This window comes from Oncorhynchus tshawytscha, linkage group LG11 (genome assembly GCF_018296145.1).
Source record: "Oncorhynchus tshawytscha isolate Ot180627B linkage group LG11, Otsh_v2.0, whole genome shotgun sequence".
In the NCBI taxonomy this organism is placed as follows: Eukaryota; Metazoa; Chordata; class Actinopteri; order Salmoniformes; family Salmonidae; genus Oncorhynchus; species Oncorhynchus tshawytscha.
The window spans coordinates 50,853,796-50,880,943 of record NC_056439.1 but is presented as its reverse complement, the minus strand read 5'-3'; the positions used below and the strand labels follow the sequence as shown (position 1 = coordinate 50,880,943).

Here is a 27,148-nt window from a genome sequence, read left to right as displayed (position 1 = left end):
GAGATGAGTATGTAAACAAAGTGGCATAGTTAAAGTGGCTAGTGATACATGTATTACATAAGGATGCAGTCGATGATATAGAGTACAGTATATACGTATGCATATGAGATGAATAATGTAGGGTAAGTAACATTATATAAGGTAGCATTGTTTAAAGTGGCTAGTGATATATTTACATAATTTTCCATCAATTCCCATTATTAAAGTGGCTGGAGTTGAGTCTGTGTCGGTGTCAGTGTGTTGGCAGCAGCCACTCAATGTTGATGTGGAGGCTATATACAGGGGGTACTGGTACAGAGTCAATGTGGAGGCTATATACAGGGGGTACTGGTACAGAGTCAATGTGGAGGCTATATACAGGGGGTACTGGTATAGAGTCAATGTGGAGGCTATATACAGGGGGTACCGGTACAGAGTCAATGTGGAGGCTACATACAGGGGTAACCGGTACTGAGTCAATGTGGAGGCTATATACAGGGGGTACCGGTACAGAGTCAATGTGGAGGCTATATACAAGGGGTACCGGTACCGGCTCAGGGCCTCAGACTTGGGAGAAGGTTCACCATCCAACAGGACAACGACCCAAAGCACACAGACAAGACAACACAAGAGTGGCTTCGGGACAAGTCTCTGAATGTCCTTGAGTGGCCCAGCCAGAGCCTGGACCTGAACCCAATCGAACATCGCTGGAGAGACCTGAAAATAAAATAAAATTTAGTCAGCCACCAATGGTGTTATTTTCCACCATAATTTGCTAATTAATTCATTAAAAATCCTACAATGTGATTTTCTGGATTTTTTTTCCCTCATTTTGTTTGTCATAGTTGAAGTGTACCTATGATGAAAATTACAGGCCTCTCTCATCTTTTTAAGTGGGAGAACTTGCACAATTGGTGGCTGACTAAATACGTTTTTGCCCCACTGTAGCTGTGCAGAAACACTCCCCATCCAACCTGACAGAGCTTGAGAGGATCTGCAGAGAAGAATGGGAGAAACTCCCCAAATACAGGTGTGCCAAGCTTGTAGTGTCAAACCCAAGACCAGTGTCTCTGGTTAGACCCATAAATGTTTCTTGTGCACGCGCACACACGCTAGGGGTCTTCATGGGTCTAAAAAAGTTGGACCTGTTCCGAACGGACCTGGGGCTTTCCCACGCGGAACAGATATGTTTAAAATATAGGAGACCTGTTCCGAACGGACCTGGGGCTTTCCCACGCAGACCAGATATGCATAAATTAAAAGTTTAAAATATAGGAGACCAGGTATAAACCTGGTCGGATCCATGTGAGGGAAGCAGCAGATTTTTTTTTTAAAAACTACTTCATTAAACCGGAGATGATAAAGAGCGAAAGGGAGACAGAGAGGTATCGTTCTAGCAAGCCCCTTTGACGGCATCAAACGAGGAGAAGCTAGTTAAGCTAGATAACGTTAGCTAGCTAGGCTAATTAAGGCTGCAGAGCACGCGCTTTCAAATCCTACAGATAACAATCACTCCATTCAGAATATCAAGTAGCAGTATACCTGTTGGCACTTGGTCGTTGTAGCCTAACTTTTAATGACATCATTTTAATTCCATCCTCCATTGATTAGATATCTCCTAACTTTTAGTATGTTTATTTTACATCAACAAGGAGCGTCAGGAACACATCTACAGTGGCTTCAGAAAGGATTCAGACCCCTTGATGATGTTACCTTACAGCCTAATTCTAAAATGGATTCAATAGTATTTTTCCATCATCAATCTAAACAAAATACCCCATAATGACAGAATAAAAACACATTTTTAGAAATCTTTGCAATATCACATTTACATAAGTATATTTGAAATCGGGAGTAAGAAGGAAATCTTCCAATCAGGAGTTCTGGGAATTTTGGGAAAGTTAGCGAGAATTTTGCAACCCTCAGTTCAGACAACATAAAATGGCTCAGACGTTGCTGGAGAAAACCATTGACAATCTTATACCACCATTGTGTGGCCAAAAGATAGTATGAATTAGCTTGGGTGTGGGTCAGTGGGAGAATCTCAATTGCATTCATTGACTTCCGCGTCCTTCTCGAAACCCATTGGAGGAGATCAGAAGTGCGGAAACTCTGAATTTCTCATGTACAATTGAGATATTTTTAATTGACCAACTCCCACGTGAATGTATTGATATCTTTTGGGCAAACGATGTTGGTACAAGACAGTCAATGATTATTCCAGCAACGTCTGGACCAATTTATTTTGTCTGAACTGAGGGTCGCATTAGTGAATTAGATAATGGTTGTGTCACCACCTGGTGGTGACAGTTGGTTAATTTTCTTTATATAATAGTGATCTCTGCTGCCGTCTTCTGGACAGACGATATGTTAAAGTCGTACATTGGAGTGTGAATTGTTCCATTGCAGCAATTTGTTGGACTAGTCACTTAGGCTAGTCACTTAGGCTAGTCACTTAGGCTAGTAACCGTTACTGCTCCGTTATAACACCCGCCCGCTTAACCCGGATGTTCCAATGTGTCACTTAGGCTAGTCACTTAGGCTAGTCACTCAGGCTAGTCACTCAGGCTAGTCACTCAGGCGGAAAAACCTAGGCTCAAGTCATTTTTGGCTAGTCAACCCTGAGGCTAGTCACACCATGGCTGGGTTTTCAAATGGTCAGCCCAACCCTGAGGACCTAGTCACACCATGGCTGGGTTCAATTCAAATTCAGCCCAACCCTGAGGGACCTCACACACCATGGCTGGGTTCAATTCAAATTCAGCCCAACCCTGAGGGACCTACACACACCATGGCTGGGTTCAATTCAAATTCAGCCCAACCCTGAGGGACCTACACACACCATGGCTGGGTTCAATTCAAATTCAGCCCAACCCTGAGGGACCTACACACACCATGGCTGGGTTCAATTCAAATTCAGCCCAACCCTGAGGGACCTACACACACCATGGCTGGGTTTCATTGATCATAAACAAGAGCCTCTAATGCCCTGCACTAATGACTGTCCAGTGTATCAGGCCTATAAAACACACTTCACAACGGGGAATCTCCATTGAACATCATTATTTAAGATTTATCTACGTCTGAGAAACTGGCCCCAGGAGATCTCATTTGATTTCAGCCGGAGAACCTGTTGCCAGACTAGAATTAACATAAAACTCAAACGATCGTGGTGTAACAAAGCAAAGTGACAAAACATACCCACTGATAGGCTAGATGAAATGTTGAAAGAGCCAATCACATAGGGTTTCCACTCTTAAGATGCACAAAAAAACCCTCCACCACAAAAATGCCAAACAGTGTAAATGCAGATTTTTTTAATTTTATTTTTTAATGACCATTGTATTTCCAAAATGTGATGTAGGAAATGTAATGAAGGGAATGTAATACATTATTTAACACAATCAGGGATTATTTTACCGCCTTGGAAACTTTACATTACCTCTCCAAAGCCTTTTATATTGGCCAGGGTGTAGACATCTACATTCATCTCAGTGGACTGGTTACGACCTGAACTCTCCTTATAACCATCATCTAAATCAGGATTACAAACCTGCATCCCTCCGAACAGATCACTCTATTTCCTGTGACCTCACAACCAGTCTCAGTAGTCAGTCCACTGGTGAGGAGGGAGTCTGTTGAACATTGTGTTCCTCTTGAGTTCAAAGACGACCAGTCTCAGTAGTCAGTACACTGGTGAGGAGAGTCTGTTGAACATTGTGTTCCTGTTCTGGTAAAAGTTCAGGTCAGTCCGTCCGTGTAATGGAGTTGAAAAACAACCAGTCTGACAGGAAATCAACAAGGCTGAAGGTGTAACAGTGATGTCCAACATCCTCAGGGCAGGTCCACATGTTGAGGAAGGAGTCAGACATCATGTCCCTCTGGTATGGCAAATAGAGGATCTGTGAATAAAATGAAGAGAGAAATGATGCAATCAACTTTCCGTAGGTGGTTAAATATTATATATATATTTATTTGTACCTTTATTTAACTAGGCAAGTCAGTTAAGAACAAATTCTTATTTTCAATGACGGCCTACCAGGGAACAATGGGTTAACTGCCTGTTCAGGGGGCAGAACGACAGATTTTGTACCTTGTCAGCTCTGGGATTTGAACTTGCAACCTTTCGGTTACTAGTCCAACACTCTAACCACTAGGCTACACTGTGTGATTAGTGCCAGTGTTAATCACAGTGTTTAGTTCCAGTGTTAATCACAGTGTTAATCACAGTGTTAATCACAGTGTTTAGTTCCAGTGTTAATCACAGTGTTTAGTTCCAGTGTTAATCATAGTGTTTAGTGCCAGTGTTTCAGTGTTTAGTTCCAGTGTTAATCAGTGTTTAGTTCCAGTGTTTCACAGTGTTTAGTGCCAGTGTTAATCACAGTGTTTAGTAATCCAGTGTTAATCAGTGTTTAGTGCCAGTGTTAATCACAGTGTTTAGTTCCAGTGTTAATCACAGTAATCACAGTGTTTAGTGCCAGTGTTAATCACAGTGTTTAGTTCCAGTGTTAATCACAGTGTTTAGTCCAGTGTTAATCACAGTGTTTAGTTCCAGTGTTAATCACAGTGTTTAGTTCCAGTGTTAATCACAGTGTTTAGTCCCAGTGTTAATCACAGTGTTTAGTTCCAGTGTTAATCATAGTGTTTAGTTCCAGTGTTAATCATAGTGTTTAGTGCCAGTGTTAATCACAGTGTTTAGTGCCAGTGTTAATCACAGTGATGTCCACTCCACATACAGTATAATAATTGGATAACGTTGACATCCCCAATAAGCTATTCTTCTAAGCCACAATGTTTGCGTTGAGGCAGGCAGCCCAATTCTGATAAATGTTCCATTAATTTACATTTTGACCAATCACATCAGATCTTTTTCAAAGCTGATCTGATTAGTCAAGAGACCAATTACTAAAGAAAACAAATTCAGAATGTGGGCTGCCTGTCTCAGCAAAATTGTAAAAAAAAAAATTCTGATTCTTAAAATAATATTTAGGGATTTAACACACCTTTAGGGATTTGGGGTTTTCACTTGTGTAGAGTTGAAAGTGTTTAGTCCAACATGGGGGGCTGATACGACCACGCTGCTTTAGGGATACTCTGCTGGAAACACAAACACGTGTATGAAGATATCAGACCAAGCAATTACAGCTAATTCACATTCCTTTAAGTGTTGACCTGAATGCTATTGGCACCAGTCAGATTCTATGAATTCTTAAAATGTTAACATAATTTACCCCCCCCCTCATAAAAAACAAATGACTTGCATACCTTTTCATCCAGAGGCTCACGTGTCACAACTAGCTACGGATTCTGATTCATACGCGGTGTCTGGAGAAGAGGAGACTTGTGCACTGAGACGAGTTGACTGAGTGAGAGGGTCACTCACAAAACAGAGGACAAAAACAGAAAAACTATTCCGATCGAACTGCAGTTCCTCACAATAAAATGACAGCTCTAAGAATGTCAGTGGAAGTATCCTTAAAAAAAAAAAAAATACATAAAAATAATCTTAGTTTACGGTAGAATAACTCCCTGTTCAAAAAAGGAATATATTGGTAACAGTAAGGCAGGTCTGGATACAGTCTCTGAATCTTTCCACAAAAAAAAAAAGGAACAGTAAAAAAACCCAAAATAGCCCACTGATAAAAAAAAAAAAAAATATGATCCATCATAGTAGGTTATTTCACTAATGCTACTACTACATACTCTTAGAAAATAAAACATCTTTGTCTTTTTATTTCTAACAAAAAAAGGATCAGAGGTTCTTCTATAGAGGCTTGTATTTGTAGTGGAGTTCGTTTCGTCAATGAATACGTTGTAAAATAGTCAAGAAAACAAAAAAAGTCCAGCAATAATCCTGCTGTATTCAGTCTCTACAGCAAGACCAGACATCAACAGTTAAACAGGAAGGAAGGCCAAGGGAATCTGCACAAATCCACGATTCAAAGACTAAACCCTGAATACAAATACATTGTCTCCCTATTTTCACTTAATCCTAAAAATACTAGTGTTACTCCTCCTTGTGTACCAATTTCTGAATTGGTCCAAGAAACGCTGGTGTAGCCCTCCATTAAACATTTAGCTACAGTATTTCCCTAATGAATACACATCTCCGTTAGGCTCGTTGACTGTGTTCTAGGGTGACTAATAGAGTGGAAGTCTACGGACTTCAGGGAGACCTAAAACTAACACTAGGAAACCTTTCACATTCCAAGTGTGATCCAAAGATCAATGTAGCATACAGTCATTTGAAAACACACATTTTTAAAACTGTGAAACTATTGTGATAAAGGCAGCCCAATATATGAAGGTAGAGTTAAGTCATAGCCTTTGCTTTACCTATATGAAGGTCTGTGTGTATTAAGCAGGTAGACCTACTTCAGGACAGAAAGAAAAGACATTAAAACACAATGTCCTCCCTACAGCTGAGACAGAAGCCAACCAGCACAAATAGTCACAGTGATGCTGAGTAGCTGGAGCTGGTTGCCAATCTGGTCATTGATTTGGTTAGGCTACATCCTGTCCAGACTGAAGCTCCATCCTGTCCAGACTGAAGCTCCATCCTGTCCAGACTGAAGCTCCATCCTGTCCAGACTGAAGCTCCATCCTGTCCAGACTGAAGCTCCATCCTGTCCAGACTAAAACTACATCCTGTCAGACAGCTCCATCCTCCAGAAAACTCCATCCTGTCCAGACTGAAGCTCCATCCTGTCCAGACTGAAGCTCCATCCTGTCCAGACTGATTCTGGGTGTTTCTCTCTACCACACAAGTGATCAACAGCCCTTCTTCCTTTTGGCAAAACTCTTGTTGTCTCTGCTTTCTGCAGTGATTTTAAACAGTTGTTTTGTAATTAGTCCAGAGCCATTCCCAGGTACGAGTCGTCTTCTTGAACTGAGGGAATTTGACTTTTGCAGATTTTCAATAGCCCCTGATCTGTATCCAGGATTTGTTAGCATTTCTTCTCAGAACCAGTCTCGACTACAAAGCATTTTGAAACTTCGGTAAGAATCCACCTCGTGTTGCACTTCATCACATAAAACAATATCAATCTTTTTCTCATTTTTTTCAGGCAAATGAGAAACTGGCGTTTCACAGCGAGCAGATCAGACTTTTCTTTCCATCTTGCATCCCCCCCTGAGATCTCAGTCAGGAAGTAAAGGAAGTACTTTTCTTTTCCCTGGCAGATGCATCTCATCTCAATGAGGTTCTACTTGTCTGACAACTTTCTTTTCCTTCTTGGCTATAAACATGTATTTATCCTCATTAAATCCCTTTTTTCCCCTGGTTACTTCTGTCAAGTCTATGGTATTTTGTCTCGAGTGATTCTGCATTGGACCGTCTGGTTATATCTGTGAAGTTGGCTCGGTTTTACTTCTGAAAGGACCACTTTCTGCAGCTGGTAGTGGTGCCTGTGGAAGGCTGAATACATTTCCAGTCGGAATATTACTGGGTGTTGATTCATGCCATGATTCATCTTTGATCAAATGCTCTTCAGATGTTCTGACGGTATCTTGGTCTTTGCAGAAATAAACCCGTTTGACCTCAGAGTAAAGATCTGACTCCTCCTCCTCCTTTATGCAGATCTCAGCAGGTACATTATCCCGGTCAAGCATCGCTGCTTCATCAGTGGAGACTGTTTCAGCTGTCTCCACAGAGATAGTGTCTTTACCATGATGAGGATAAACCAGTCTTGCGTTTTGTTCCATATTTTTTTCAGGAAAATAATCTGAAAGCACATTTGTTTTTGCTTGTCTTTTAATCACACTCGGTATTATGAACACCTCTTTTGAGACTGCTCTTTTTCTCATGAGCTCAGATTTGTGTTTCTGAACCATTCGTTTCACTTTACAGCAAATATGCAGTGGAATTAGATTACGTCTCTGATTTTGCAAACTAAGATCAAAATTGTATTTTAGAATATCAAAGAGAATGCACCCACTTTTTTTTTTTTTTTTTTAGGATTGGATTTTATCCTAGCATATTTATGCACCTCAAATATTACACCGTTTGTCAGTAAATTCAATTCCAGTTTCTTTTTAGATGGTTTGGATGTGACATCAAGGTCCAGACCTATTTCCTCACAGAGTGGGTAGCACGCTTTGGCTTTCACCATATTTTTGGTGTGAGACGTCACATTTGATTGGTCCAAGTTGGTAACGACAATTTGCTTTGTTTCGTCAGTACAAAGTGCAAGGTCAGTCTCATCAGAGATTCTCTCTATTTTGACAAGATGAGGTTCTATTTGTACTACTTCAGAGAAATGGCCTCCCTCGGTCTCCTTGGTTACTAACATGTCCATGTCTTTCTTCTTGCTCATTAAATTCAATCTCCTCCTTTTTGATACTTCTTTCATTTGGTATTTCGGCTCAAGTGATGCTGTAGTGACCTTCTGGTTAGTGGACATCTCCGCAGGGTTCTTTCGTTTGCGTGACTTCTTTAAGAAAGCTTCATTTTCAAGTCCCAATCTCCATGTACCGTTTGTACCCGTCTTGCGCTGTAAAACTGCTTTTAACCTTCCCATAATATCTTCGGCCAGCTCAGTTTTCCCACTTTTTAAATCCAAATCAAAATTATGCTCGAGAAACTCACACACAACCTGCTTCCAATTTCCACACACTAGTGAGGCAAAATCAGCCAATTCAAACATTACATCTCTGGTCAATAGATGCAAGTCAAGTTTCTTATTTTTCCCATATTTTGATTTCACAACAAGGTCAAGTCCTTTTCCCTTACAGATTGGGTAGAGTTCCCTCAATGCTTCTTCTACAGTGGGCATCATGAAGGATTGATCCATTGTTATATCTGTCTGAGTTGGGAAGGTTTCCGTCTGGACATGTTGAGGACGGACGATGCCCATATAAGGCTCATACTTTGTGCAGGTATCATTACGTCCATTTTCAGGGCCAAGGATTGCCGTCTCATCAGCACACCGTGTCACATCTGTCTCAGTGGAGAAGCTCTCAGTCGCCACATGCAGAGGAGAGATCAGGCCCACAACAGGCTCCTCCTTTATGCAAATGTCAAAAGGTGTAGGATTTGACAAGCTGTTTTGCAAATAGAACTGTGCCCATTTAAGGGAGTATACCAAAACTGTAACTGTCTTTGGATCAGGAAGGTCAAAGACCTCTGTTAACCACTCAGGTGTTCTCTTAGAACACATCTTCAGCATTTCTTTTAATTTCTTTTCTACCCTGTTTGAAAAGTCATATTGTTGTTCATTTTGTACACCAAGAACAAAGTTGTAATCTAGAATATCAAAGATAACATGAGGGCGAGATCTATTAATGTTTCTAGCATATTCTGACACCTCAAGCATTACACCAACTGTCAGTAAATGCAAATTAAGTTTCTGTTTCGCTCCAGATCCAACATTGAAATCTACACCGATCTCCTTGCACTTGACGTATGGATCTTTCCAATATCTCCCAAACTTTCTTAGGTTGGGTCTTGAGTAACTGCCACGACACTGACGTATCCATTTATCCTCTAACGTTTTCTGGCATTGTAGTCTTGGACTTAAATTGGCATTGTAGTCTTCCTCTTCATCAGAGGGAAAGTTCAATGGCTCACAATATTCTGGAAGAATAGGCCTCGTAGATACACCTAAATTACAGTCGTTTTCTGTAGGAGGTGAGGTTAGCACAGATTGAATGGCAGTACTAGGGCTTGGGATATTAACATTGTCAGAGGGCAATTTATTATTGGTCTGTGTTTGGCTAGAAACCTGTGAAGTTGGGTTGATTTGAGCTTCAAAATAACCACTGAAAGTGGATGCATGTCCTGTCAGAATATCACTGGACGGTGCTAAATGCCATGACTGCTCTTTGATTGAATTCCCTTCAGATGTGCCGATGGTATCTTGATCTTTACAGAAATAAACCACTTTGACAGCCCTGTTCTCCCCATCACTTGCTCCGTTCATTTCAGGAAAAAGACGTAAAATCTGCCCGTGGTTTGTTGTTTGGGGACTGATGGGAGGTACATGTGAATGCTCTTTCAGTAAACCCACATGGTAACCTGTTTCTGTGTTTTCTGACCATGTTGAATCAGACCAAATTACTGTATGGGATATCTCCCTCTCATCTTCCTCTAGTTTAACGTCAACATCCATTTTGCACCAATGTCTCTACAAAGACAAAGTAATCAAAAACACCCCAATGACATTCCTCTCCACATGAACTAGACAGATAATGTAATTTCCACTATATAAATCACCTAGCCAAATGCCTACATCGTATTTGGAGATGTAGCTATCTAACCATGAGAAACACTCTTCGCGACACTTCGATACAGTTACGACCGGAAGTTACTTTTTCGTAGCAGATTAGTACAAAGTATTACGCAAAGGGTTATGAGAATCAATGTAGCAGGTTAGGACAATTTGGTTAAGGTTATGAAAAATAATTAGGGATGGCAAAACTGCCCTCCTAACCTGCTATTAAAATAATTTCGGGTCGTAGCTCTTACCGAAATGGCGAGTAAAAGAACTAGGTTAGTTGTCCGTAACCTGCTAACTAACGCTTTACCTTTACAGGTGATGGGTAACTGCAAATCCCTTGGCCTTCATTCTATTTAGATAAATGTTGAAAAATATTTCCCAAAACGTCGTATACTAGCTAGTACACTGAAAACGTAGCAGTACGCACCGGAGTGGAATATTTTACGGAAGCGTTTTGAAGTCGACGTCTGAGGGTTGTGGCTCCAGGAAGTACAAGCGGAAGTGATGTCATATTCCTTATTCTTTCGCCATGCGATTTGGTCTTGGCTAGAAAGAAGTACAGCTATGGACAGAAGTTGATATTTTTATTTATTTTTATATTTCTTTTATCAAACAAATCGAAGTACTTGTTTCTCTCCAAATGGGTATAGAATACAACCTTTTAGTTTCAAGTAAGGGCTTTTTACACTATTAGAATGCACGTTCACGTCATTGTGTGTGCTGGTACAGGCTGCTGCACCTACAATTGAGTGAATTATAATATGAACAAACAGCGCTGACATTGACATTTTAGTCATTTTGCAGACACTCTTATCCAGAGCGATTTACAGGAACAATTAGGGTTAAGTGCCTTGCTCAAATGTACCTTGGCAGATGTGTTACCTAGTCGGCTAGGGGATTCGGTTACTGGCTCAACGCTCTTAACCTCTAAGCTACCTGCATTACCAAGGGGTTCACATTTTTCCAAATAGGGTCCCCTGCATTTTCTAGTGTCAACTTGGGGTCATTTGCAGAAAAAGTTTAGGGACCCCTGACATAGCAGCAAGGCCGGTTACCGACCAGACACGCAGGGCATTAGCCTGGTGGCCACTACTTTTTATGTCAAGTGTATTTCACCATGTCTCAACAGACTTTACAGAACAAATGATTTTTAAAAATTATTGAATTATAATAATGAATAAATAAAAACAAGACACAACAAAGGTCATGGAATAGAGTTCAAAGATGACCAGTCTGGCAGGAAATCAAATAGCATGCGTCAAATACAACACGTGTAGTAGACCTTAGAGTGAAATGCTGAATACAACAGGTGTAGTAGACCTTACAGTGAAATGCTGAATACAACACGTGTAGACCTTACAGTGAAATGCTGAATACAACATGTGTAGTAGACCTTACAGTGAAATGCTGAATACAACACGTGTAGTAGGCCTTACAGTGAAATGCTGGATACAACAGGTGTAGTAGACCTTACAGTGAAATACTGGATACAACAGGTGTAGTAGACCTTACAGTGAAATGCTGAATACAACAGGTGTAGTAGACCTTACAGTGAAATGCTGAATACAACACGTGTAGTAGACCTTACAGTGAAATGCTGAATACAACACGTGTAGTAGACCTCACAGTGAAATACTGAATACAACAGGTGTAGTAGACCTTACAGTGAAGTGCTGAATACACATGTAGACCTCACAGTAAAATGCTGAATACAACACGTGTAGTAGACCTCACAGTGAAATACTGGATACAACAGGTGTAGTAGACCTTAGAGTGAAATGCTGAAAACAACAGGTGTAGTAGACCTTACAGTGAAATGCTTAATAAAACAACAAGGTGTAGTAGAAGTTTTACAGTGAAATGCTGTTAATACAACAGCAACAAGAAATTAAATAAGTAAACAGAGTCAATATGGCGGCTATATAAAGGGGGTACCGGTACTGAGTCAATATGGAGGCTATATACAGGGGTACCGGTACTGAGTCAATGTGGAGGCTATATACAGGGTATTAACGGTACAGAGTCAATGTGGAGGCTATATACAGGGTATTAACGGTACAGAGTCAATGTGGAGGCTATATACAGGGGTACCGGTACAGAGTCAATATGGAGGCTATATACAGGGGGTACCGGTACTGAGTCAATGTGGAGGCTATATACAGGGGGTACCGGTACAGAGTCAATGTGGAGGCTATATACAGGGGGTACTGGTACAGAGTCAATGTGGAGGCTATATACAGAGGGGTACCGGTACAGAGTCAATGTGGAGGTTATATACAGGGGGTACCGGCTCAGGACCTCAGACTTGGGAGAAGTTTCACCATCCAACAGGACAACGACCCTAAGCACACAGACAAGACAACACAAGAGCTATTACGGGACAAGTCTCTGAAAGTCAATGTGAGTGGCCCAGCCAGAGCCTGGACCTGAACACAATAGAACATCGCTGGAGAGACCTGAAAATCACAGTGGAGCAAAGAAGTATTTAGTCAGCCACCAATGGTGTTATTTTCCACCATAATTTGCAAATTCATTCACTAAAATCCTACAATGTGATTTTCTGGATTTTTTCCTAATTTTGTCTGTCATAGTTGAAGAGTACCTATGATGAAAATTACAGGCCTCTCTCATCAATTTTTAAGTGGGAGAACTTGCAGTCAATGTGGTGGCTGACTAAATACATTTTTTGCCCCACTGTAGCTGTGCAGCAACACTCTCACATCCAACCTGACAGAGCTTGAGAGGATCTGCAGAGAAGAATGGAAAAACTCCCCAAATACAGGTGTGTCTATAGCGTTGTGTGCAAACATGAAGAAGACTGTAATTGCTGCCAAAGGTGCTTCAACATAGTACTGATAAAGGGTCTGTATGGTTATGTAAATGTAATATTTAAGTTGATTTATTATTATTTCTAAAAACCTGTTTTTGCAATTTGTCATTGTGGGGATGTGGTAGATTGATGGGTGGGCCATTTAGGTAATTCTACTTTACAGTTAACATTTAATTCAGAACGTTTGTTGGTGAAATTATTTCTGTCAACCCACAAGACGGTTATCACATCAACTGGCCACACACAACTGATAGACAGGGGCAATATTGCTGGAAATTAGGTGATTCAGCAAATATTGTGTTAAGTTTGGACTTTTAAGCCAATAGTGGCTAACCAGGGGTGGGATAATGTTGATTAGATAATAGCTGGGAGCTCGCAGAGTCTAAACTTGTTATCCAGTTTGCTGACAGTTTGCATTTTGGAACAAGTGAAAATCTAATGTACTTTCAGAACTGTTTGGCTACTCATGAAGGTGGGCTTTGTTGCGAGCTACTGGGATCTATCTATCTGTTGGAGAGCCCTGGCTAGATGGGGAATATTTATAGCCCCTTAGTGGTTCATCACGTAAGCAAAGGGAATATGTTCCATCATCTGTTTGTTTTGTACAAATTGTCCACTGATATTCATGTAATTTTCTGTTTTTTTTTTTGCAGTATGAAAGTTTATTTCAAATGTTTGTTCTTTGTCAGTGCCAAAGTAATTTATAGAATGTACTTTGCCCCAGTCATTCACTCTTTTTCATTCTGAACACATCCTGGCAGATCTGAAGCTAATGTGACTTTCATACATTCAGACCTAATGCAGCGTGGATCAGATGACAGAGCTCACATTTATGTACAGGGGGTGTAACCGAGGTCATAGATGCTCCATAGACATTCATTTGAGTGTTTTATATAATCAGAAAACAACCCTAAGGAACAGGAAGATCACAACATTGGTTTCGGGGGGTCTCTGGGGGTGTTTAGTACTGTAGCCTACCATGGTGTATATAGAGTAGATATGCTGGTACCTGAAAATACAGTGGGCCTGATTTGAGTGCAGTAGAGATTGTTGTCCTTCTAATTTGTCCCATTAATTCATTAAAAATCCTACAATGTGATTTTCTGGATTTTTTTTCCCTCTTTTTGTCTGTCATAGTTGAAGTGTTCCTATGATGAAAATTACAGGCCTCTCTCATCTTTTTAAGTGGGAGAACTTGCACAATTGGTGGCTGACTAAATACTTTTTGCCCACTGTATGTATATATATATATATATATAAAGGTAAACTTGACATGGTGTAATTGACTCAACACAAACACATAAAACTTCAGATGTCTTATTGAATCATTAAAATCAGTTGTTATTTCAATCCAGGAAGTAAACCAAGTTCCAATTCCACATTTTCCCAACTGAAAAGCACTGAAGAAGAGCATTTGAATTTCAGTGTATTTCCTGAATTGACACCAACCCTGGTTGGTAAACAGAAGAAAATGTCAACATAAAGAAGGGATGTAGGCTACTATGGCTCTAATATGTGTAATTAATACTAATAATATACTTACGGGCTTCAAACTCACTGAGGAGCAACAGCCTCTCTGACTGTGAACGTTCTGTTGTGACTTTCTGGACAAAAAAACACACAAAGCAGCAACATTTAGGGTGGAATAGCCAAGAGTGAAAGTCATCCGGTATTGTCCGGTAAAAACAAATAATTACCACAGTAAAACTTGAACCTGTCACAATAATTCAGACCATTATTTAACATTACGGCATGTCAGCTGCAGGAAAAGGAGCGAATTCACTTTAAAACGGGCGCTATACACTTCTAAACTGCGGTTAGAGAACAACATTTTTATTCACCCCAAGGTGGAGATAAGTGTTTGAGACGCGTGTACAGCAGACTGGCAGCATCAATTCAGACGACAAGTGGACTTAATGACAAACACCTGCAGGTTTTATGTAACGGGTGTCTCTTTCCATCAGCGCACTGTTTGGATGATGGAATGATTCTGTGATTGGACAAACGTGTGCGGGAAGCCAACGGGAGCACCTTTTGAAGTGGTTGACCAATCAGATGAAAACATCATGAACATTGTGAACATTGTATTTATGCCACATTAAAAAGGCATGATAAAAGTTATATGAACAATCTTTACTAGGTCCTACAGAAATTATACTAAATTAATAGGGATTTTATATACAATTCTCTGGTTAGACCCATAAATATTTCTCGAACCAGAGATGTTTAAAATATAGGAGACCTGTTCCGAACGGACCTGGGGCTTTCCCACGCGGAACAGATATGCATAAATTAAAATGTTTAAAATATAGGAGACCTGTTCTGAACGGACCTGGGGCTTTCCCACGCGGACCAGATAGGTTTAAAATATAGGAGACCTGTTCCCGAACGGACCTGGGGCTTTCCCACGCGGACAAGATATGTTTAAAATATAGGAGACCTGTTCCGAACGGACTTGGGGCTTTTGTTATATAAATAATCTAATATCAAGCATTACTAGCAGGCCAACGCTCTGGTTAAACCGGATGTCCTCAGATAACTCTGGGCCCAGTGTCCTCAGTCAAGTTTAGAGCCTTTCGGCATAACATGATTATCCGAAGGACACAGCTGCCATCAAGCAAATACACTTAGAAAACTAGGCAAAGAACATCCTGCAACAGCACGAGCTTAGAGTGCCAAAATCTCACTGACATTGATAACAATGCACTCCATTCAAAGAAGGAAACACCTGAGCCTAAAACAGACACTGCCAGTCCCCCATCTCACGCTTCCTTGACACACAAACATTTAATGACACTCATTTTAATTCCATCTTCCATTGATTAGATATCTCTAACTTTTAGTATGGGGTTTATTTTACATCAACAAGGAGCTTCAGGAACCATCTACAGTGGCCAGAAAGGATTCAGACTCCCCTACATGATTCTGATGTTACATTCTGCTGTAAATCTCTAAAATGGATTCAAGAGTATTTTTCCATCATCAATCTAAACAAAATATCTCTGACTTTAATGACTTTTTGAAAAAACACGTTGTTTTTTGAAATCTTTGCATGTGATATCACATTTACATAAGTATATTTGAAATATAGGAGACCTGTTAACGGACCTGAGGACAATCTTCCAATAAAGTTCTACTTCATTAACCGGGATAATAAAGGGCGTGAGAGAGAGGTTTTGCAAGCCCCAGTTTGACAACATCAAAATGGAGAAGCGTTGCTGGAGAAAACCATTGACAATCTTATACCAGAGCATGTGTGGCAAAAAGATAGTAATGAATTCAGAATTGGGTGTGGGTCAGTGGGAGAATCTCAATGACATAATTTGAATTCCATCTACCATTGATTAGATAACCCACTTTTGGATGTTTATTTTACATCAAGGAGTGCAGAAACTTTGAACTTTCTTCATGTAAAATTGAGATATTTTAATTGACCAACTCCCAGTGAATGTATTGATATCTTTTGGGCAAACGATGTTGGTACAAGACAGTCAATGATTATTCCAGCAAGGTCTGGACCAAATTATTTTGTCTGAACTGAGGGTCGCATTAGTGAATTAGATAATGGTTGCGTCGCCACCTGGTGGTGACAGTTGGTTATTTTTCTTTATATAATAGTGATCTCTGCTGCCGTCTTCTGGACAGACGATATGTTCAAGTCGTACATTGGAGTGTGAATTGTTCCATTGCAGCAATTTGTTGGACTAGTCACTTAGGCTAGTCACTTAGGCTAGTCACTTAGACGGAAAAACCTACACCTCAAAGCATTTTTTTGTTGTATTTTACCTCCTTTTTCGATTCTGTCACATCACTGCAACTTCCAAACGGGCTCGGGAGAGGCTAAGTCATGCGTCCTCCGAAACATGATCCATCTAACCGCTCTCCTTAACACCCGCCCGCATAACCCGGAAGCCAGCCGCACCAATGTGTCGGAGGAAACACCGTTCAACTGGCGACCGGCTCAGCCCGCAGGCACCCGGCCTGCCACAAGCGCGATGAGCCAATTAAAGCCCCACCGACCAAACCCGGACGACATTGTGCGCCGTCCTATGGGACTCCCGGCCACGGCCGGTTGTGGCACAGCCTGGGAATAAATGTACACGGGGCATGAGACCGCTGCGACACTCTGGAGGCCCACCTCAAAACATTTCCAACAAGGATCGAGTGATAGCGGTGTTTTGAAGTTACTGCTGAACGACGTTATTACTGGGTTTGCGCTCGTTAACCGCAAAGATGTTCCTGCAGGAGTCATGTAAATATAGTTTAACGTTTTTTTGTTGGCATTAGCAGAAAACACACTGCCAAGTGTTCCTGGGTCTGAGCTGCACAACGAATCCTATAGAACCAGTTATGTCATGCTGGTCACCAGGTTTGGCCTCAATTCAAATTAAAAGCAGTCAATTCAGGAAATTATTTGAATAAAACAAGTCTTAAATTGAAAACCCTTTTAAATAAATAGCTTCTACTTTTCAGTTTATTAAAAATTGAAAATGCATTTTTCCTCTCCAATTAATATAGCAATTTGTGATAACTTCCTGAATTGACTGCCTTCAATTCAAATTCAGCCCAACCCTGATGGCTGGGTTCAATTCAAATTCAGGAGGGACCTACACACACCATGGCTGGGTTCAATTCAAATTCAGCCCAACCCTGAGGGACCTACACACACCATGGCTGGGTTCAATTCAAATTCAGCCCAACCCTGAGGGACCTACACACACCATGTCTGGGTTCACACACAATGAGGGGCTGGGTTTCATTGATCATAAACAAGAGCCTCTAATGCCCTGCACTAATGACTGTCCAGTGTATCAGGCCTATAAAACACACTTCACAATGGGGGAATCTCCATTGAACATCATTATTTAAGATTTATCTACGTCTGAGAAACTGGCCCCAGGAGATCTCATTTGATTTAAGCCGGAGAACCTGTTGCCAGACTAGAATTAACATAAAACTCAAACGATCGTGGTGTAACAAAGCAAAGTGACAAAACATACCCACTGATTGGCTAGATGAAATGTTGAAAGAGCCAATCACATAGGGTTTCCACTCTTAAGATGCACAAAAAAACCCTCCACCACAAAAATGCCAAACAGTGTAAATGCAGATTTTTTAATTTTATTTTTTAATGACCATTGTATTTCCAAAATGTGATGTAGGAAATGTAATGAAGGGAATGTAATACATTATTTAATACAATCAGGGATTATTTTACCACCTTGGACACTTTACATTACCTCTCCAAAGCCTTTTATATTGGCCAGGGTGTAGCCATCTACATTCATCTCAGTGGACTGGTTACGACCTGAACTCTCCTTATAACCATCATCTAAATCAGGATTACAATGCTGCATCCCTCCTAACAGATCACTCTATTTCCTGTGACCTCACAACCAGTCTCAGTAGTCAGTCCACTGGTGAGGAGAGTCTGTTGAACATTGTGTTCCTCTTGAGTTCAAAGACGACCAGTCTCAGTAGTCAGTCCACTGGTGAGGAGAGTCTGTTGAACATTGTGTTCCTGTTCTGGTAAAAGTTCAGGTCAGTCCGTCTGTGTAATGGAGTTAAAAAACAACCAGTCTGACAGGATATCAACAAGGCTGAAGGTGTAACAGTGATGTCCAACATCCTCAGGGCAGGTCCACATGTTGAGGAAGGAGTCAGACATCATGTCCCTCTGGTATGGCAAATAGAGGATCTGTGAATAAAATGGAGAGAAATGATGCAATCAACTTTCCGTAGGTGGTTAAATATTATATATATATTTATTTGTACCTTTATTTAACTAGGCAAGTCAGTTAAGAACAAATTCTTATTTTCAATGACGGCCTACCGGGGAACAATGGGTTAACTGCCTGTTCAGGGGGCAGAACGACAGATTTTGTACCTTGTCAGCTCGGGGATTTGAACTTGCAACCTTTCGGTTACTAGTCCAACACTCTAACCACTAGACTACACTGTGTGATTAGTGCCAGTGTTAATCACAGTGGAATCACAGTGTTTAGTGCCAGTGTTAATCACAGTGTTTAGTGCCAGTGTTAATCACAGTGTTTAGTTCCAGTGTTAATCAGTGTTTTGTTCGTGTTAATCATAGTGTTTAGTTCCAGTGTTAATCACAGTGTTTAGTTCCAGTGTTAATCAGTGTTAATCAGTGTTTAGTTCCAGTGTTAATCACAGTGTTTAGTTCCAGTGTTAATCACAGTGTTTAGTTCCAGTGTTAATCACAGTGTTTAGTTCCAGTGTTAATCACAGTGTTTAGTTCCAGTGTTAATCACAGTGTTAATCAGTGTTTAGTGCCAGTGTTAATCAGTGTTTAGTTCCAGTGTTAATCACAGTGTTTAGTGCCAGTGTTAATCACAGTGTTTAGTTCCAGTGTTAATCACAGTGTTTAGTGCCAGTGTTAATCACAGTGTTTAGTGCCAGTGTTAATCAGTGTTAATCAGTGTTTAGTGCCAGTGTTAATCACAGTGATGTCCACTCCACATACAGTATAATAATTGGATAACGTTGACATCCCCAATAAGCTATTCTTCTAAGCCACAATGTTTGCGTTGAGGCAGGCAGCCCAATTCTGATAAATGTTCCATTAATTTACATTTTGACCAATCACATCAGATCTTTTTCAAAGCTGATCTGATTAGTCAAGAGACCAATTACCGAAGAAAACAAATTCAGAATTGGGCTGCCTGTCTCAAGGCAGCAAAATTGTACAAAAAAAAATTCTGATTCTTAAATATAATATTTAGGGATTTAACACACCTTTAGGGATTTGGGGTTTTCACTTGTGTAGAGTTGAAAGTGTTTAGTCCAACATGGGGGGCTGATATGACCACGCTGCTTTAGGGATACTCTGCTGGAAACACAAACACGTGTATGAAGATATCAGACCAAGCAATTACAGCTAATTCACATTCCTTTAAGTGTTGACCTGAATGCTATTGGCACCAGTCAGATTCTATGAATTCTTAAAATGTTAACATAATTTACCCCCCCCCTCATAAAAAACAAATGACTTGCATACCTTTTCATCCAGAGGCTCACGTGTCACAACTAGCTACGGATTCTGATTCATACGCGGTGTCTGGAGAAGGGGAGACTTGTGCACTGAGACGAGTTGACTGAGTGAGAGGGTCACTCACAAAACAGAGGACAAAAACAGAAAAACTATTCCGATCGAACTGCAGTTCCTCGCAATAAAATGACAGCTCTAAGAATGTCAGTGGAAGTATCCTTAAAAAAAAAAAATACGTAAAAATAATCTTAGTTTACGGTAGAATAACTCCCTGTTCAAAAAAGGAACATATGGGTAACAGTAAGGCAGGTCTGGATACAGTCTCTGAATCTTTCCACAAAAAAAGGAATATATTGGTAACAGTAAGGCAGGTCTGGATACAGTCTCTGAATCTTTCCACAAAAAAAAAGGAACAAAAAAAAACAAAATAGCCCACTGATAAAATTAAAAAAAAAAAAGATCCATCATAGTAGGTTATTTCACTAATGCTACTACTACATACTCTTAGAAAATAAAACATCTGACTTTTTTTTTGTCTTTTTATTTCCAACAAAAAAAAGGACCAGAGGTTCTTCTATAGAGGCTTGTATTTGTAGTGGAGTTCGTTTCATCAATGAATACGTCGTAAAATAGTTAAGAAAACAAAAAAAGTCCAGCAATAATCCTGCTGTATTCAGTCTCTACAGCAAGACCAGACATCAACAGTTAAACAGGAAGGAAGGCCAAGGGAATCTGCACAAATCCACGATTCAAAGACTAAACCCTTAATACAAATACATTGTCTCCCTATTTTCACTTAATCCTAAAAATACTAGTGCTACTCCTCCTTGTGTACCAATTTCTGAATTGGTCCAAGAAACGCTTGCGTAGCCCTCCATTAAACATTTAGCTACAGTATATCCCTAATGAATACACATCTCCGTTAGGCTCGTTGACTGTGTTCTAGGGTGACTAATAGAGTGGAAGTCTACGGACTTCAGGGAGACCTAAAACTAACACTAGGAAACCTTTCACATTCCAAGTGTGATCCAAAGATCAATGTAGCATAGTCATTTGAAAACACACGTTTTTAAAACTGTGAAACTATTGTGATAAAGGCAGCCCAATATATGAAGGTAGAGTTAAGTCATAGCCTTTGCTTTACCTATATGAAGGTCTGTGTGTATTAAGCAGGTAGACCTACTTCAGGACAGAAAGAGAAGACTTTAAAACACAATGTCCTCCCTACAGCTGAGACAGAAGCCAACCAGCACAAATAGTCAGAGTGATGCTGAGTAGCTGGAGCTGGTTGCCAATCTGGTCATTGATTTGTCATTGTAATGTGTGTATCAGTCAGTTTCTGGTTTTCCACAGTTAGGCTCCATCCTGTCCAGACTGAAGCTCCATCCTGTCCAGACTGAAGCTCCATCCTGTCCAGACTGAAGCTCCATCCTGTCCAGACTGAAGCTCCATCCTGTCCAGACTGAAGCTCCATCCTGTCCAGACTGAAGCTCCATCCTGTCCAGACTAAAACTCCATCCTGTCCAGACTCCAGACTGAAGCTCCATCCTGTCCAGACTGATTCTGGGTGTTTCTCTCTACCACACAAGTGATCAACAGCCCTTCTTCCTTTTGGCAAAACTCTTGTTGTCTCTGCTTTCTGCAGTGATTTTAAACAGTTGTTTTGTAATTAGTCCAGAGCCATTCCCAGGTACGAGTCGTCTTCTTGAACTGAGGGAATTTGACTTTTGCCGATTTTCAATAGCCCCCTGAGGATTTGTTAGCATTTCTTCTCAGAACCAGTCTCGACTACAAAGCATTTTGAAACTTCAGTAAGAATCCACCTCGTGTTGCACTTCATCACATAAAACAATATCAATCTTTTTCTCATATTTTTTCAGGCAAATGAGAAACTGGCGTTTCACAGCGAGCAGATCAGACTTTTCTTTCCATCTTGTATCCCCCCCTGAGATCTCAGTCAGGAAGTAAAGGAAGTACTTTTCTTTTCCCTGGCAGATGCATCTCATCTCAATGAGGTTCTACTTGTCTGACAACTTTCTTTTCCTTCTTGGCTATAAACATGTATTTATCCTCATTAAATCCCTTTTTTCCCCTGGTTACTTCTGTCAAGTCTATGGTATTTTGTCTCGAGTGATTCTGCATTGGACCGTCTGGTTATATCTGTGAAGTTGGCTCGGTTTTACTTCGGAAAGGACCACTTTCTGCAGCTGGTAGTGGTGCCTGTGGAAGGCTGAATACATTTCCAGTCGGAATATTACTGGGTGTTGATTCATGCCATGATTCATCTTTGATCAAATGCTCTTCAGATGTTCTGACGGTATCTTGGTCTTTGCAGAAATAAACCTGTTTGACCTCAGAGTAAAGATCTGACACCTCCTCCTCCTTTATGCAGATCTCAGCAGGTCCATTATCCCGGTCAAGCATCGCTGCTTCATCAGTGGAGACTGTTTCAGCTGTCTCCACAGAGATAGTGTCTTTACCATGATGAGGATAAACCAGCCTTGCGTTTTGTTCCATATTTTTTTCAGGAAAATAATCTGAAAGCACATTTGTTTTTGCTTGTCTTTTAATCACACTCGGTATTATGAACACCTCTTTTGAGACTGCTCTTTTTCTCATGAGCTCAGATTTGTGTTTCTGAACCATTCGTTTCACTTTACAGCAAATATGCAGTGGAATTAGATTACGTCTCTGATTTTGCAAACTAAGATCAAAATTGTATTTTAGAATATCAAAGAGAATGCACCCACTTTTTTTTTTTTTAGGATTGGATTTTATCCTAGCATATTTATGCACCTCAAATATTACACCGTTTGTCAGTAAATTCAATTCCAGTTTCTTTTTAGATGGTTTGGATGTGACATCAAGGTCCAGACCTATTTCCTCACAGAGTGGGTAGCACGCTTTGGCTTTCACCATATTTTTGGTGTGAGACGTCACATTTGATTGGTCCAAGTTGGTAACGACAATTTGCTTTGTTTCGTCAGTACAAAGTGCAAGGTCAGTCTCATCAGAGATTCTCTCTATTTTGACAAGATGAGGTTCTATTTGTACTACTTCAGAGAAATGGCCTCCCTCGGTCTCCTTGGTTACTAACATGTCCATGTCTTTCTTCTTGCTCATTAAATTCAATCTCCTCCTTTTTGATACTTCTTTCATTTGGTATTTCGGCTCAAGTGATGCTGTAGTGACCTTCTGGTTAGTGGACATCTCCGCAGGGTTCTTTCGTTTGCGTGACTTCTTTAAGAAAGCTTCATTTTCAAGTCCCAATCTCCATGTACCGTTTGTACCCGTCTTGCGCTGTAAAACTGCTTTTAACCTTCCCATAATATCTTCGGCCAGCTCAGTTTTCCCACTTTTTAAATCCAAATCAAAATTATGCTCGAGAAACTCACACACAACCTGCTTCCAATTTCCACACACTAGTGAGGCAAAATCAGCCAATTCAAACATTACATCTCTGGTCAATAGATGCAAGTCAAGTTTCTTATTTTTCCCATATTTTGATTTCACAACAAGGTCAAGTCCTTTTCCCTTACAGATTGGGTAGAGTTCCCTCAATGCTTCTTCTACAGTGGGCATCATGAAGGATTGATCCATTGTTATATCTGTCTGAGTTGGGAAGGTTTCCGTCTGGACATGTTGAGGACGGACGATGCCCATATAAGGCTCATACTTTGTGCAGGTATCATTACGTCCATTTTCAGGGCCAAGGATTGCCGTCTCATCAGCACACCGTGTCACATCTGTCTCAGTGGAGAAGCTCTCAGTCGCCACATGCAGAGGAGAGATCAGGCCCACAACAGGCTCCTCCTTTATGCAAATGTCAAAAGGTGTAGGATTTGACAAGCTGTTTTGCAAATAGAACTGTGCCCATTTAAGGGAGTATACCAAAACTGTAACTGTCTTTGGATCAGGAAGGTCAAAGACCTCTGTTAACCACTCAGGTGTTCTCTTAGAACGCATCTTCAGCATTTCTTTTAATTTCTTTTCTACCCTGTTTGAAAAGTCATATTGTTGTTCATTTTGTACACCAAGAACAAAGTTGTAATCTAGAATATCAAAGATAACATGAGGGCGAGATCTATTAATGTTTCTAGCATATTCTGACACCTCAAGCATTACACCAACTGTCAGTAAATGCAAATTAAGTTTCTGTTTCGCTCCAGATCCAACATTGAAATCTACACCGATCTCCTTGCACTTGACGTATGGATCTTTCCAATATCTCCCAAACTTTCTTAGGTTGGGTCTTGAGTAACTGCCACGACACTGACGTATCCATTTATCCTCTAACGTTTTCTGGCATTGTAGTCTTGGACTTAAATTGGCATTGTAGTCTTCCTCTTCATCAGAGGGAAAGTTCAATGGCTCACAATATTCTGGAAGAATAGGCCTAGTTGATACACCTAAATTACAGTCGTTTTCTGTAGGAGGTGAGGTTAGCACAGATTGAATGGCAGTACTAGGGCTTGGGATATTAACATTGTCAGAGGGCAATTTATTATTGGTCTGTGTTTGGCTAGAAACCTGTGAAGTTGGGTTGATTTGAGCTTCAAAATAACCACTGAAAGTGGATGCATGTCCTGTCAGAATATCACTGGACGGTGCTAAATGCCATGACTGCTCTTTGATTGAATTCCCTTCAGATGTGCCGATGGTATATTGATCTTTACAGAAATAAACCACTTTGACAGCCCTGTTCTCCCCATCACTTGCTCCGTTCATTTCAGGAAAAAGACGTAAAATCTGCCCGTGGCTTGTTGTTTGGGGACTGATGGGAGGTACATGTGAATGCTCTTTCAGTAAACCCACATGGTAACCTGTTTCTGTGTTTTCTGACAATGTTGAATTTGGGTAATCTATCCAGGCATTAATTGAATCAGACCAAATTACTGTATGGGATATCTCCCTCTCATCTTCCTCTAGTTTAATGTCAACATCCATTTTGCACCAATGTCTCTACAAAGACAAAGTAATCAAAAACACCCCAATGACATTCCTCTCCACATGAACTAGACAGATAATGTAATTTCCACTATATAAATCACCTAGCCAAATGCCTACATCGTATTTGGAGATGTAGCTATCTAACCATGAGAAACACTCTTCGCGCCACTTCGATACAGTTACGACCGGAAGTTACTTTTTCGTAGCAGATTAGTACAAAGTATTACGCAAAGGGTTATGAGAATCAATGTAGCAGGTTAGGACAATTTGGTTAAGGTTATGAAAAATAATTAGGGATGGCAAAACTGCCCTCCTAACCTGCTATTAAAATAATTTCGGGTCGTAGCTCTTACCGAAATGGCGAGTAAAAGAACTAGGTTAGTTGTCCGTAACCTGCTAACTAACGCTTTACCTTTACAGGTGATGGGTAACTGCAAATCCCTTGGCCTTCATTCTATTTAGATAAATGTTGAAAAATATCTCCAAAAGCGTCGTATACTAGCTAGTACACTGAAAACGTAGCAGTACGCACCGGAGTGGAATTATTTACGGAAGCGTTTTGAAGTCGACGTCTGAGGGTTGTGGCTCCAGGAAGTACAGGCGGAAGTGATGTCATATTCCTTATTCTTTCGCCATATTTGGTCTTGGCTAGAAAGGAGTCAGCCAGTTGATATTTATATTTCTTTTATCAAACAAATCGATTTGGTCTCCAAATGGGTATAGCTTTTAGAAAGGAGTACAGCTATGGACAGAAGTTGATATTTATATTTCTTTTATCAAATTTACAGGAACAGTGCCTTGCTCAAATGTACCTGGCTACGTCAATATATATAGTCCTGTCAAAAAATATTTAAAAAATTTAAATAAAAAAAGAGTTCAACAATTTTGTTGACTTTCTTCTCACTTTATTGCATTAGTGAGCCCTCAAATGATACTTCATCTTAATTTGCTACATAGGTTACCTGCCTTTTTTGCAATTATTTTCCATTGGACAAAAGATGTAACCCACAAATACGTTGGCTTAGGTTTTTTCCAAAGTACCAATGTTTTTAAATTATTTTATTTGATTTCAACTAATTTATGTTAGTTTATTTGTTATGCATGCTTTAACATTAGGTTTCCATGCTGGTAGTAGTGTCTGGGTTTTGATTTAAAATGTATGTTTGTGCCATGTTTAATCCCCCCTGATCCTGCTAGGGGATTCGGTTACTGGCCCAACGCTCTTAACCTCTAAGCTACCTGCATTACCAAGGGGTTCACATTTTTCTAAATAGGGTCCCCTGCATTTTCTAGTGTCAATTTGGGGTCATCTGCAGAAAAAGTTTAGGGACCCCTGACATAGCAGGAAGGCCGGTTACCAACCAGACACACAGGGCATTAGCCTGGTGGCCACTACTTTTTATGTCAAGTGTATTTCACCATGTCTCAACAGACTTTACAGAACAAATGATTTAAAAAAATTATTGAATTATAATAATGAATAAATAAAAACAAGACACAACAAAGGTCATGGAATAGAGTTCAAAGATGACCAGTTTGGCAGGAAATCAAATCGCATGCGTCAAATACAACATGTGTAGTAAACCTTACAGTGAAATGCTGAATACAACAGGTGTAGTAGACCTTACAGTGAAATGCTGAATACAACAGGTGTAGTAGACCTTACAGTGAAATGCTGAATACAACAGGTGTAGTAGACCTTACAGTGAAATGCTGAATACAACACGTGTAGACCTTACAGTGAAATGCTGAATACAACACGTGTAGACCTCACAGTGAAATGCTTACTTACAATGCTGAATACAAGCCCCTAACCAACAATGCTTTAAGAAGTTAAGAAAAATAAATGTTAAGTAAAAAATAAAAAATAAATAAAATAGCAGCAGTAAAATAACAATAGCGAGACTATATACAGGGGGTGCCGGTACAGAGTCAATGTGGAGGCTATATACAGGGGGTACCGGTACAGAGTCAATGTGGAGGCTATATACAGGGGGTACCGGTACAGAGTCAATGTGGAGGCTATATACAGGGGTACCAGTACAGAGTCAATGTGGAGGCTATATACAGGGGGTACCGGTACAGAGTCAATGTGGAGGCTATATACAGGGGGTACCGGTACAGAGTCAATGTGGAGGCTATATACAGGGGGAACCGGTA

General features: G+C 40.4%; 1 protein-coding gene and 2 long non-coding RNA genes across 6 annotated transcripts; all 3 read right to left on the bottom strand.

The window, feature by feature from the left end:
* Positions 1-3,287: 3,287 nt before the first annotated feature.
* Positions 3,288-5,594, bottom strand: LOC121847746. 2 transcript variants are annotated; one of them, XR_006084598.1, is made up of 3 exons: positions 5,245-5,594; positions 4,983-5,073; positions 3,288-3,881 (listed from the first exon to the last, which is right to left on the bottom strand). It is a non-coding gene; the product is annotated as an uncharacterized LOC121847746 (long non-coding RNA). The 2 variants fall into 2 exon arrangements; XR_006084597.1 differs by having other exon boundaries at positions 4,983-5,076; positions 5,245-5,593.
* A 1,593-nt stretch (positions 5,595-7,187) lies between these two features.
* LOC121847745 lies at positions 7,188-25,571 on the bottom strand. 2 transcript variants are annotated; one of them, XM_042330273.1, is made up of 2 exons: positions 24,882-25,571; positions 7,188-10,014 (listed from the first exon to the last, which is right to left on the bottom strand). In XM_042330273.1, the coding sequence occupies exons 1-2, from the start codon at positions 24,983-24,985 to the stop codon at positions 7,890-7,892; spliced, it is 2,229 nt and encodes a 742-aa protein (XP_042186207.1). In that variant the 5' UTR covers positions 24,986-25,571; the 3' UTR covers positions 7,188-7,889. The 2 variants fall into 2 exon arrangements, with proteins under 2 accessions (XP_042186207.1, XP_042186206.1); XM_042330272.1 differs by lacking the exon at positions 7,188-10,014 and having other exon boundaries at positions 21,804-24,891; positions 24,922-25,570.
* On the bottom strand, positions 18,121-21,557 carry LOC121847747. 2 transcript variants are annotated; one of them, XR_006084599.1, is made up of 3 exons: positions 20,048-21,557; positions 19,786-19,879; positions 18,121-18,724 (listed from the first exon to the last, which is right to left on the bottom strand). It is a non-coding gene; the product is annotated as an uncharacterized LOC121847747 (long non-coding RNA). The 2 variants fall into 2 exon arrangements; XR_006084600.1 differs by having other exon boundaries at positions 19,786-19,876.
* Positions 25,572-27,148: the final 1,577 nt, after the last annotated feature.

Bases quoted from the DNA above. Each gene is read 5' to 3' on its own strand.
- LOC121847745 (XM_042330272.1), bottom strand. From the start codon at position 24,985: ATGGATGTTGACATTAAACTAGAGGAAGATGAGAGGGAGATATCCCAT. The intron at 24,892-24,921 runs ATTCAATTAATG...TAGATTACCCAA, and splicing joins CCATACAGTAATTTGGTCTG to ATTCAACATTGTCAGAAAAC.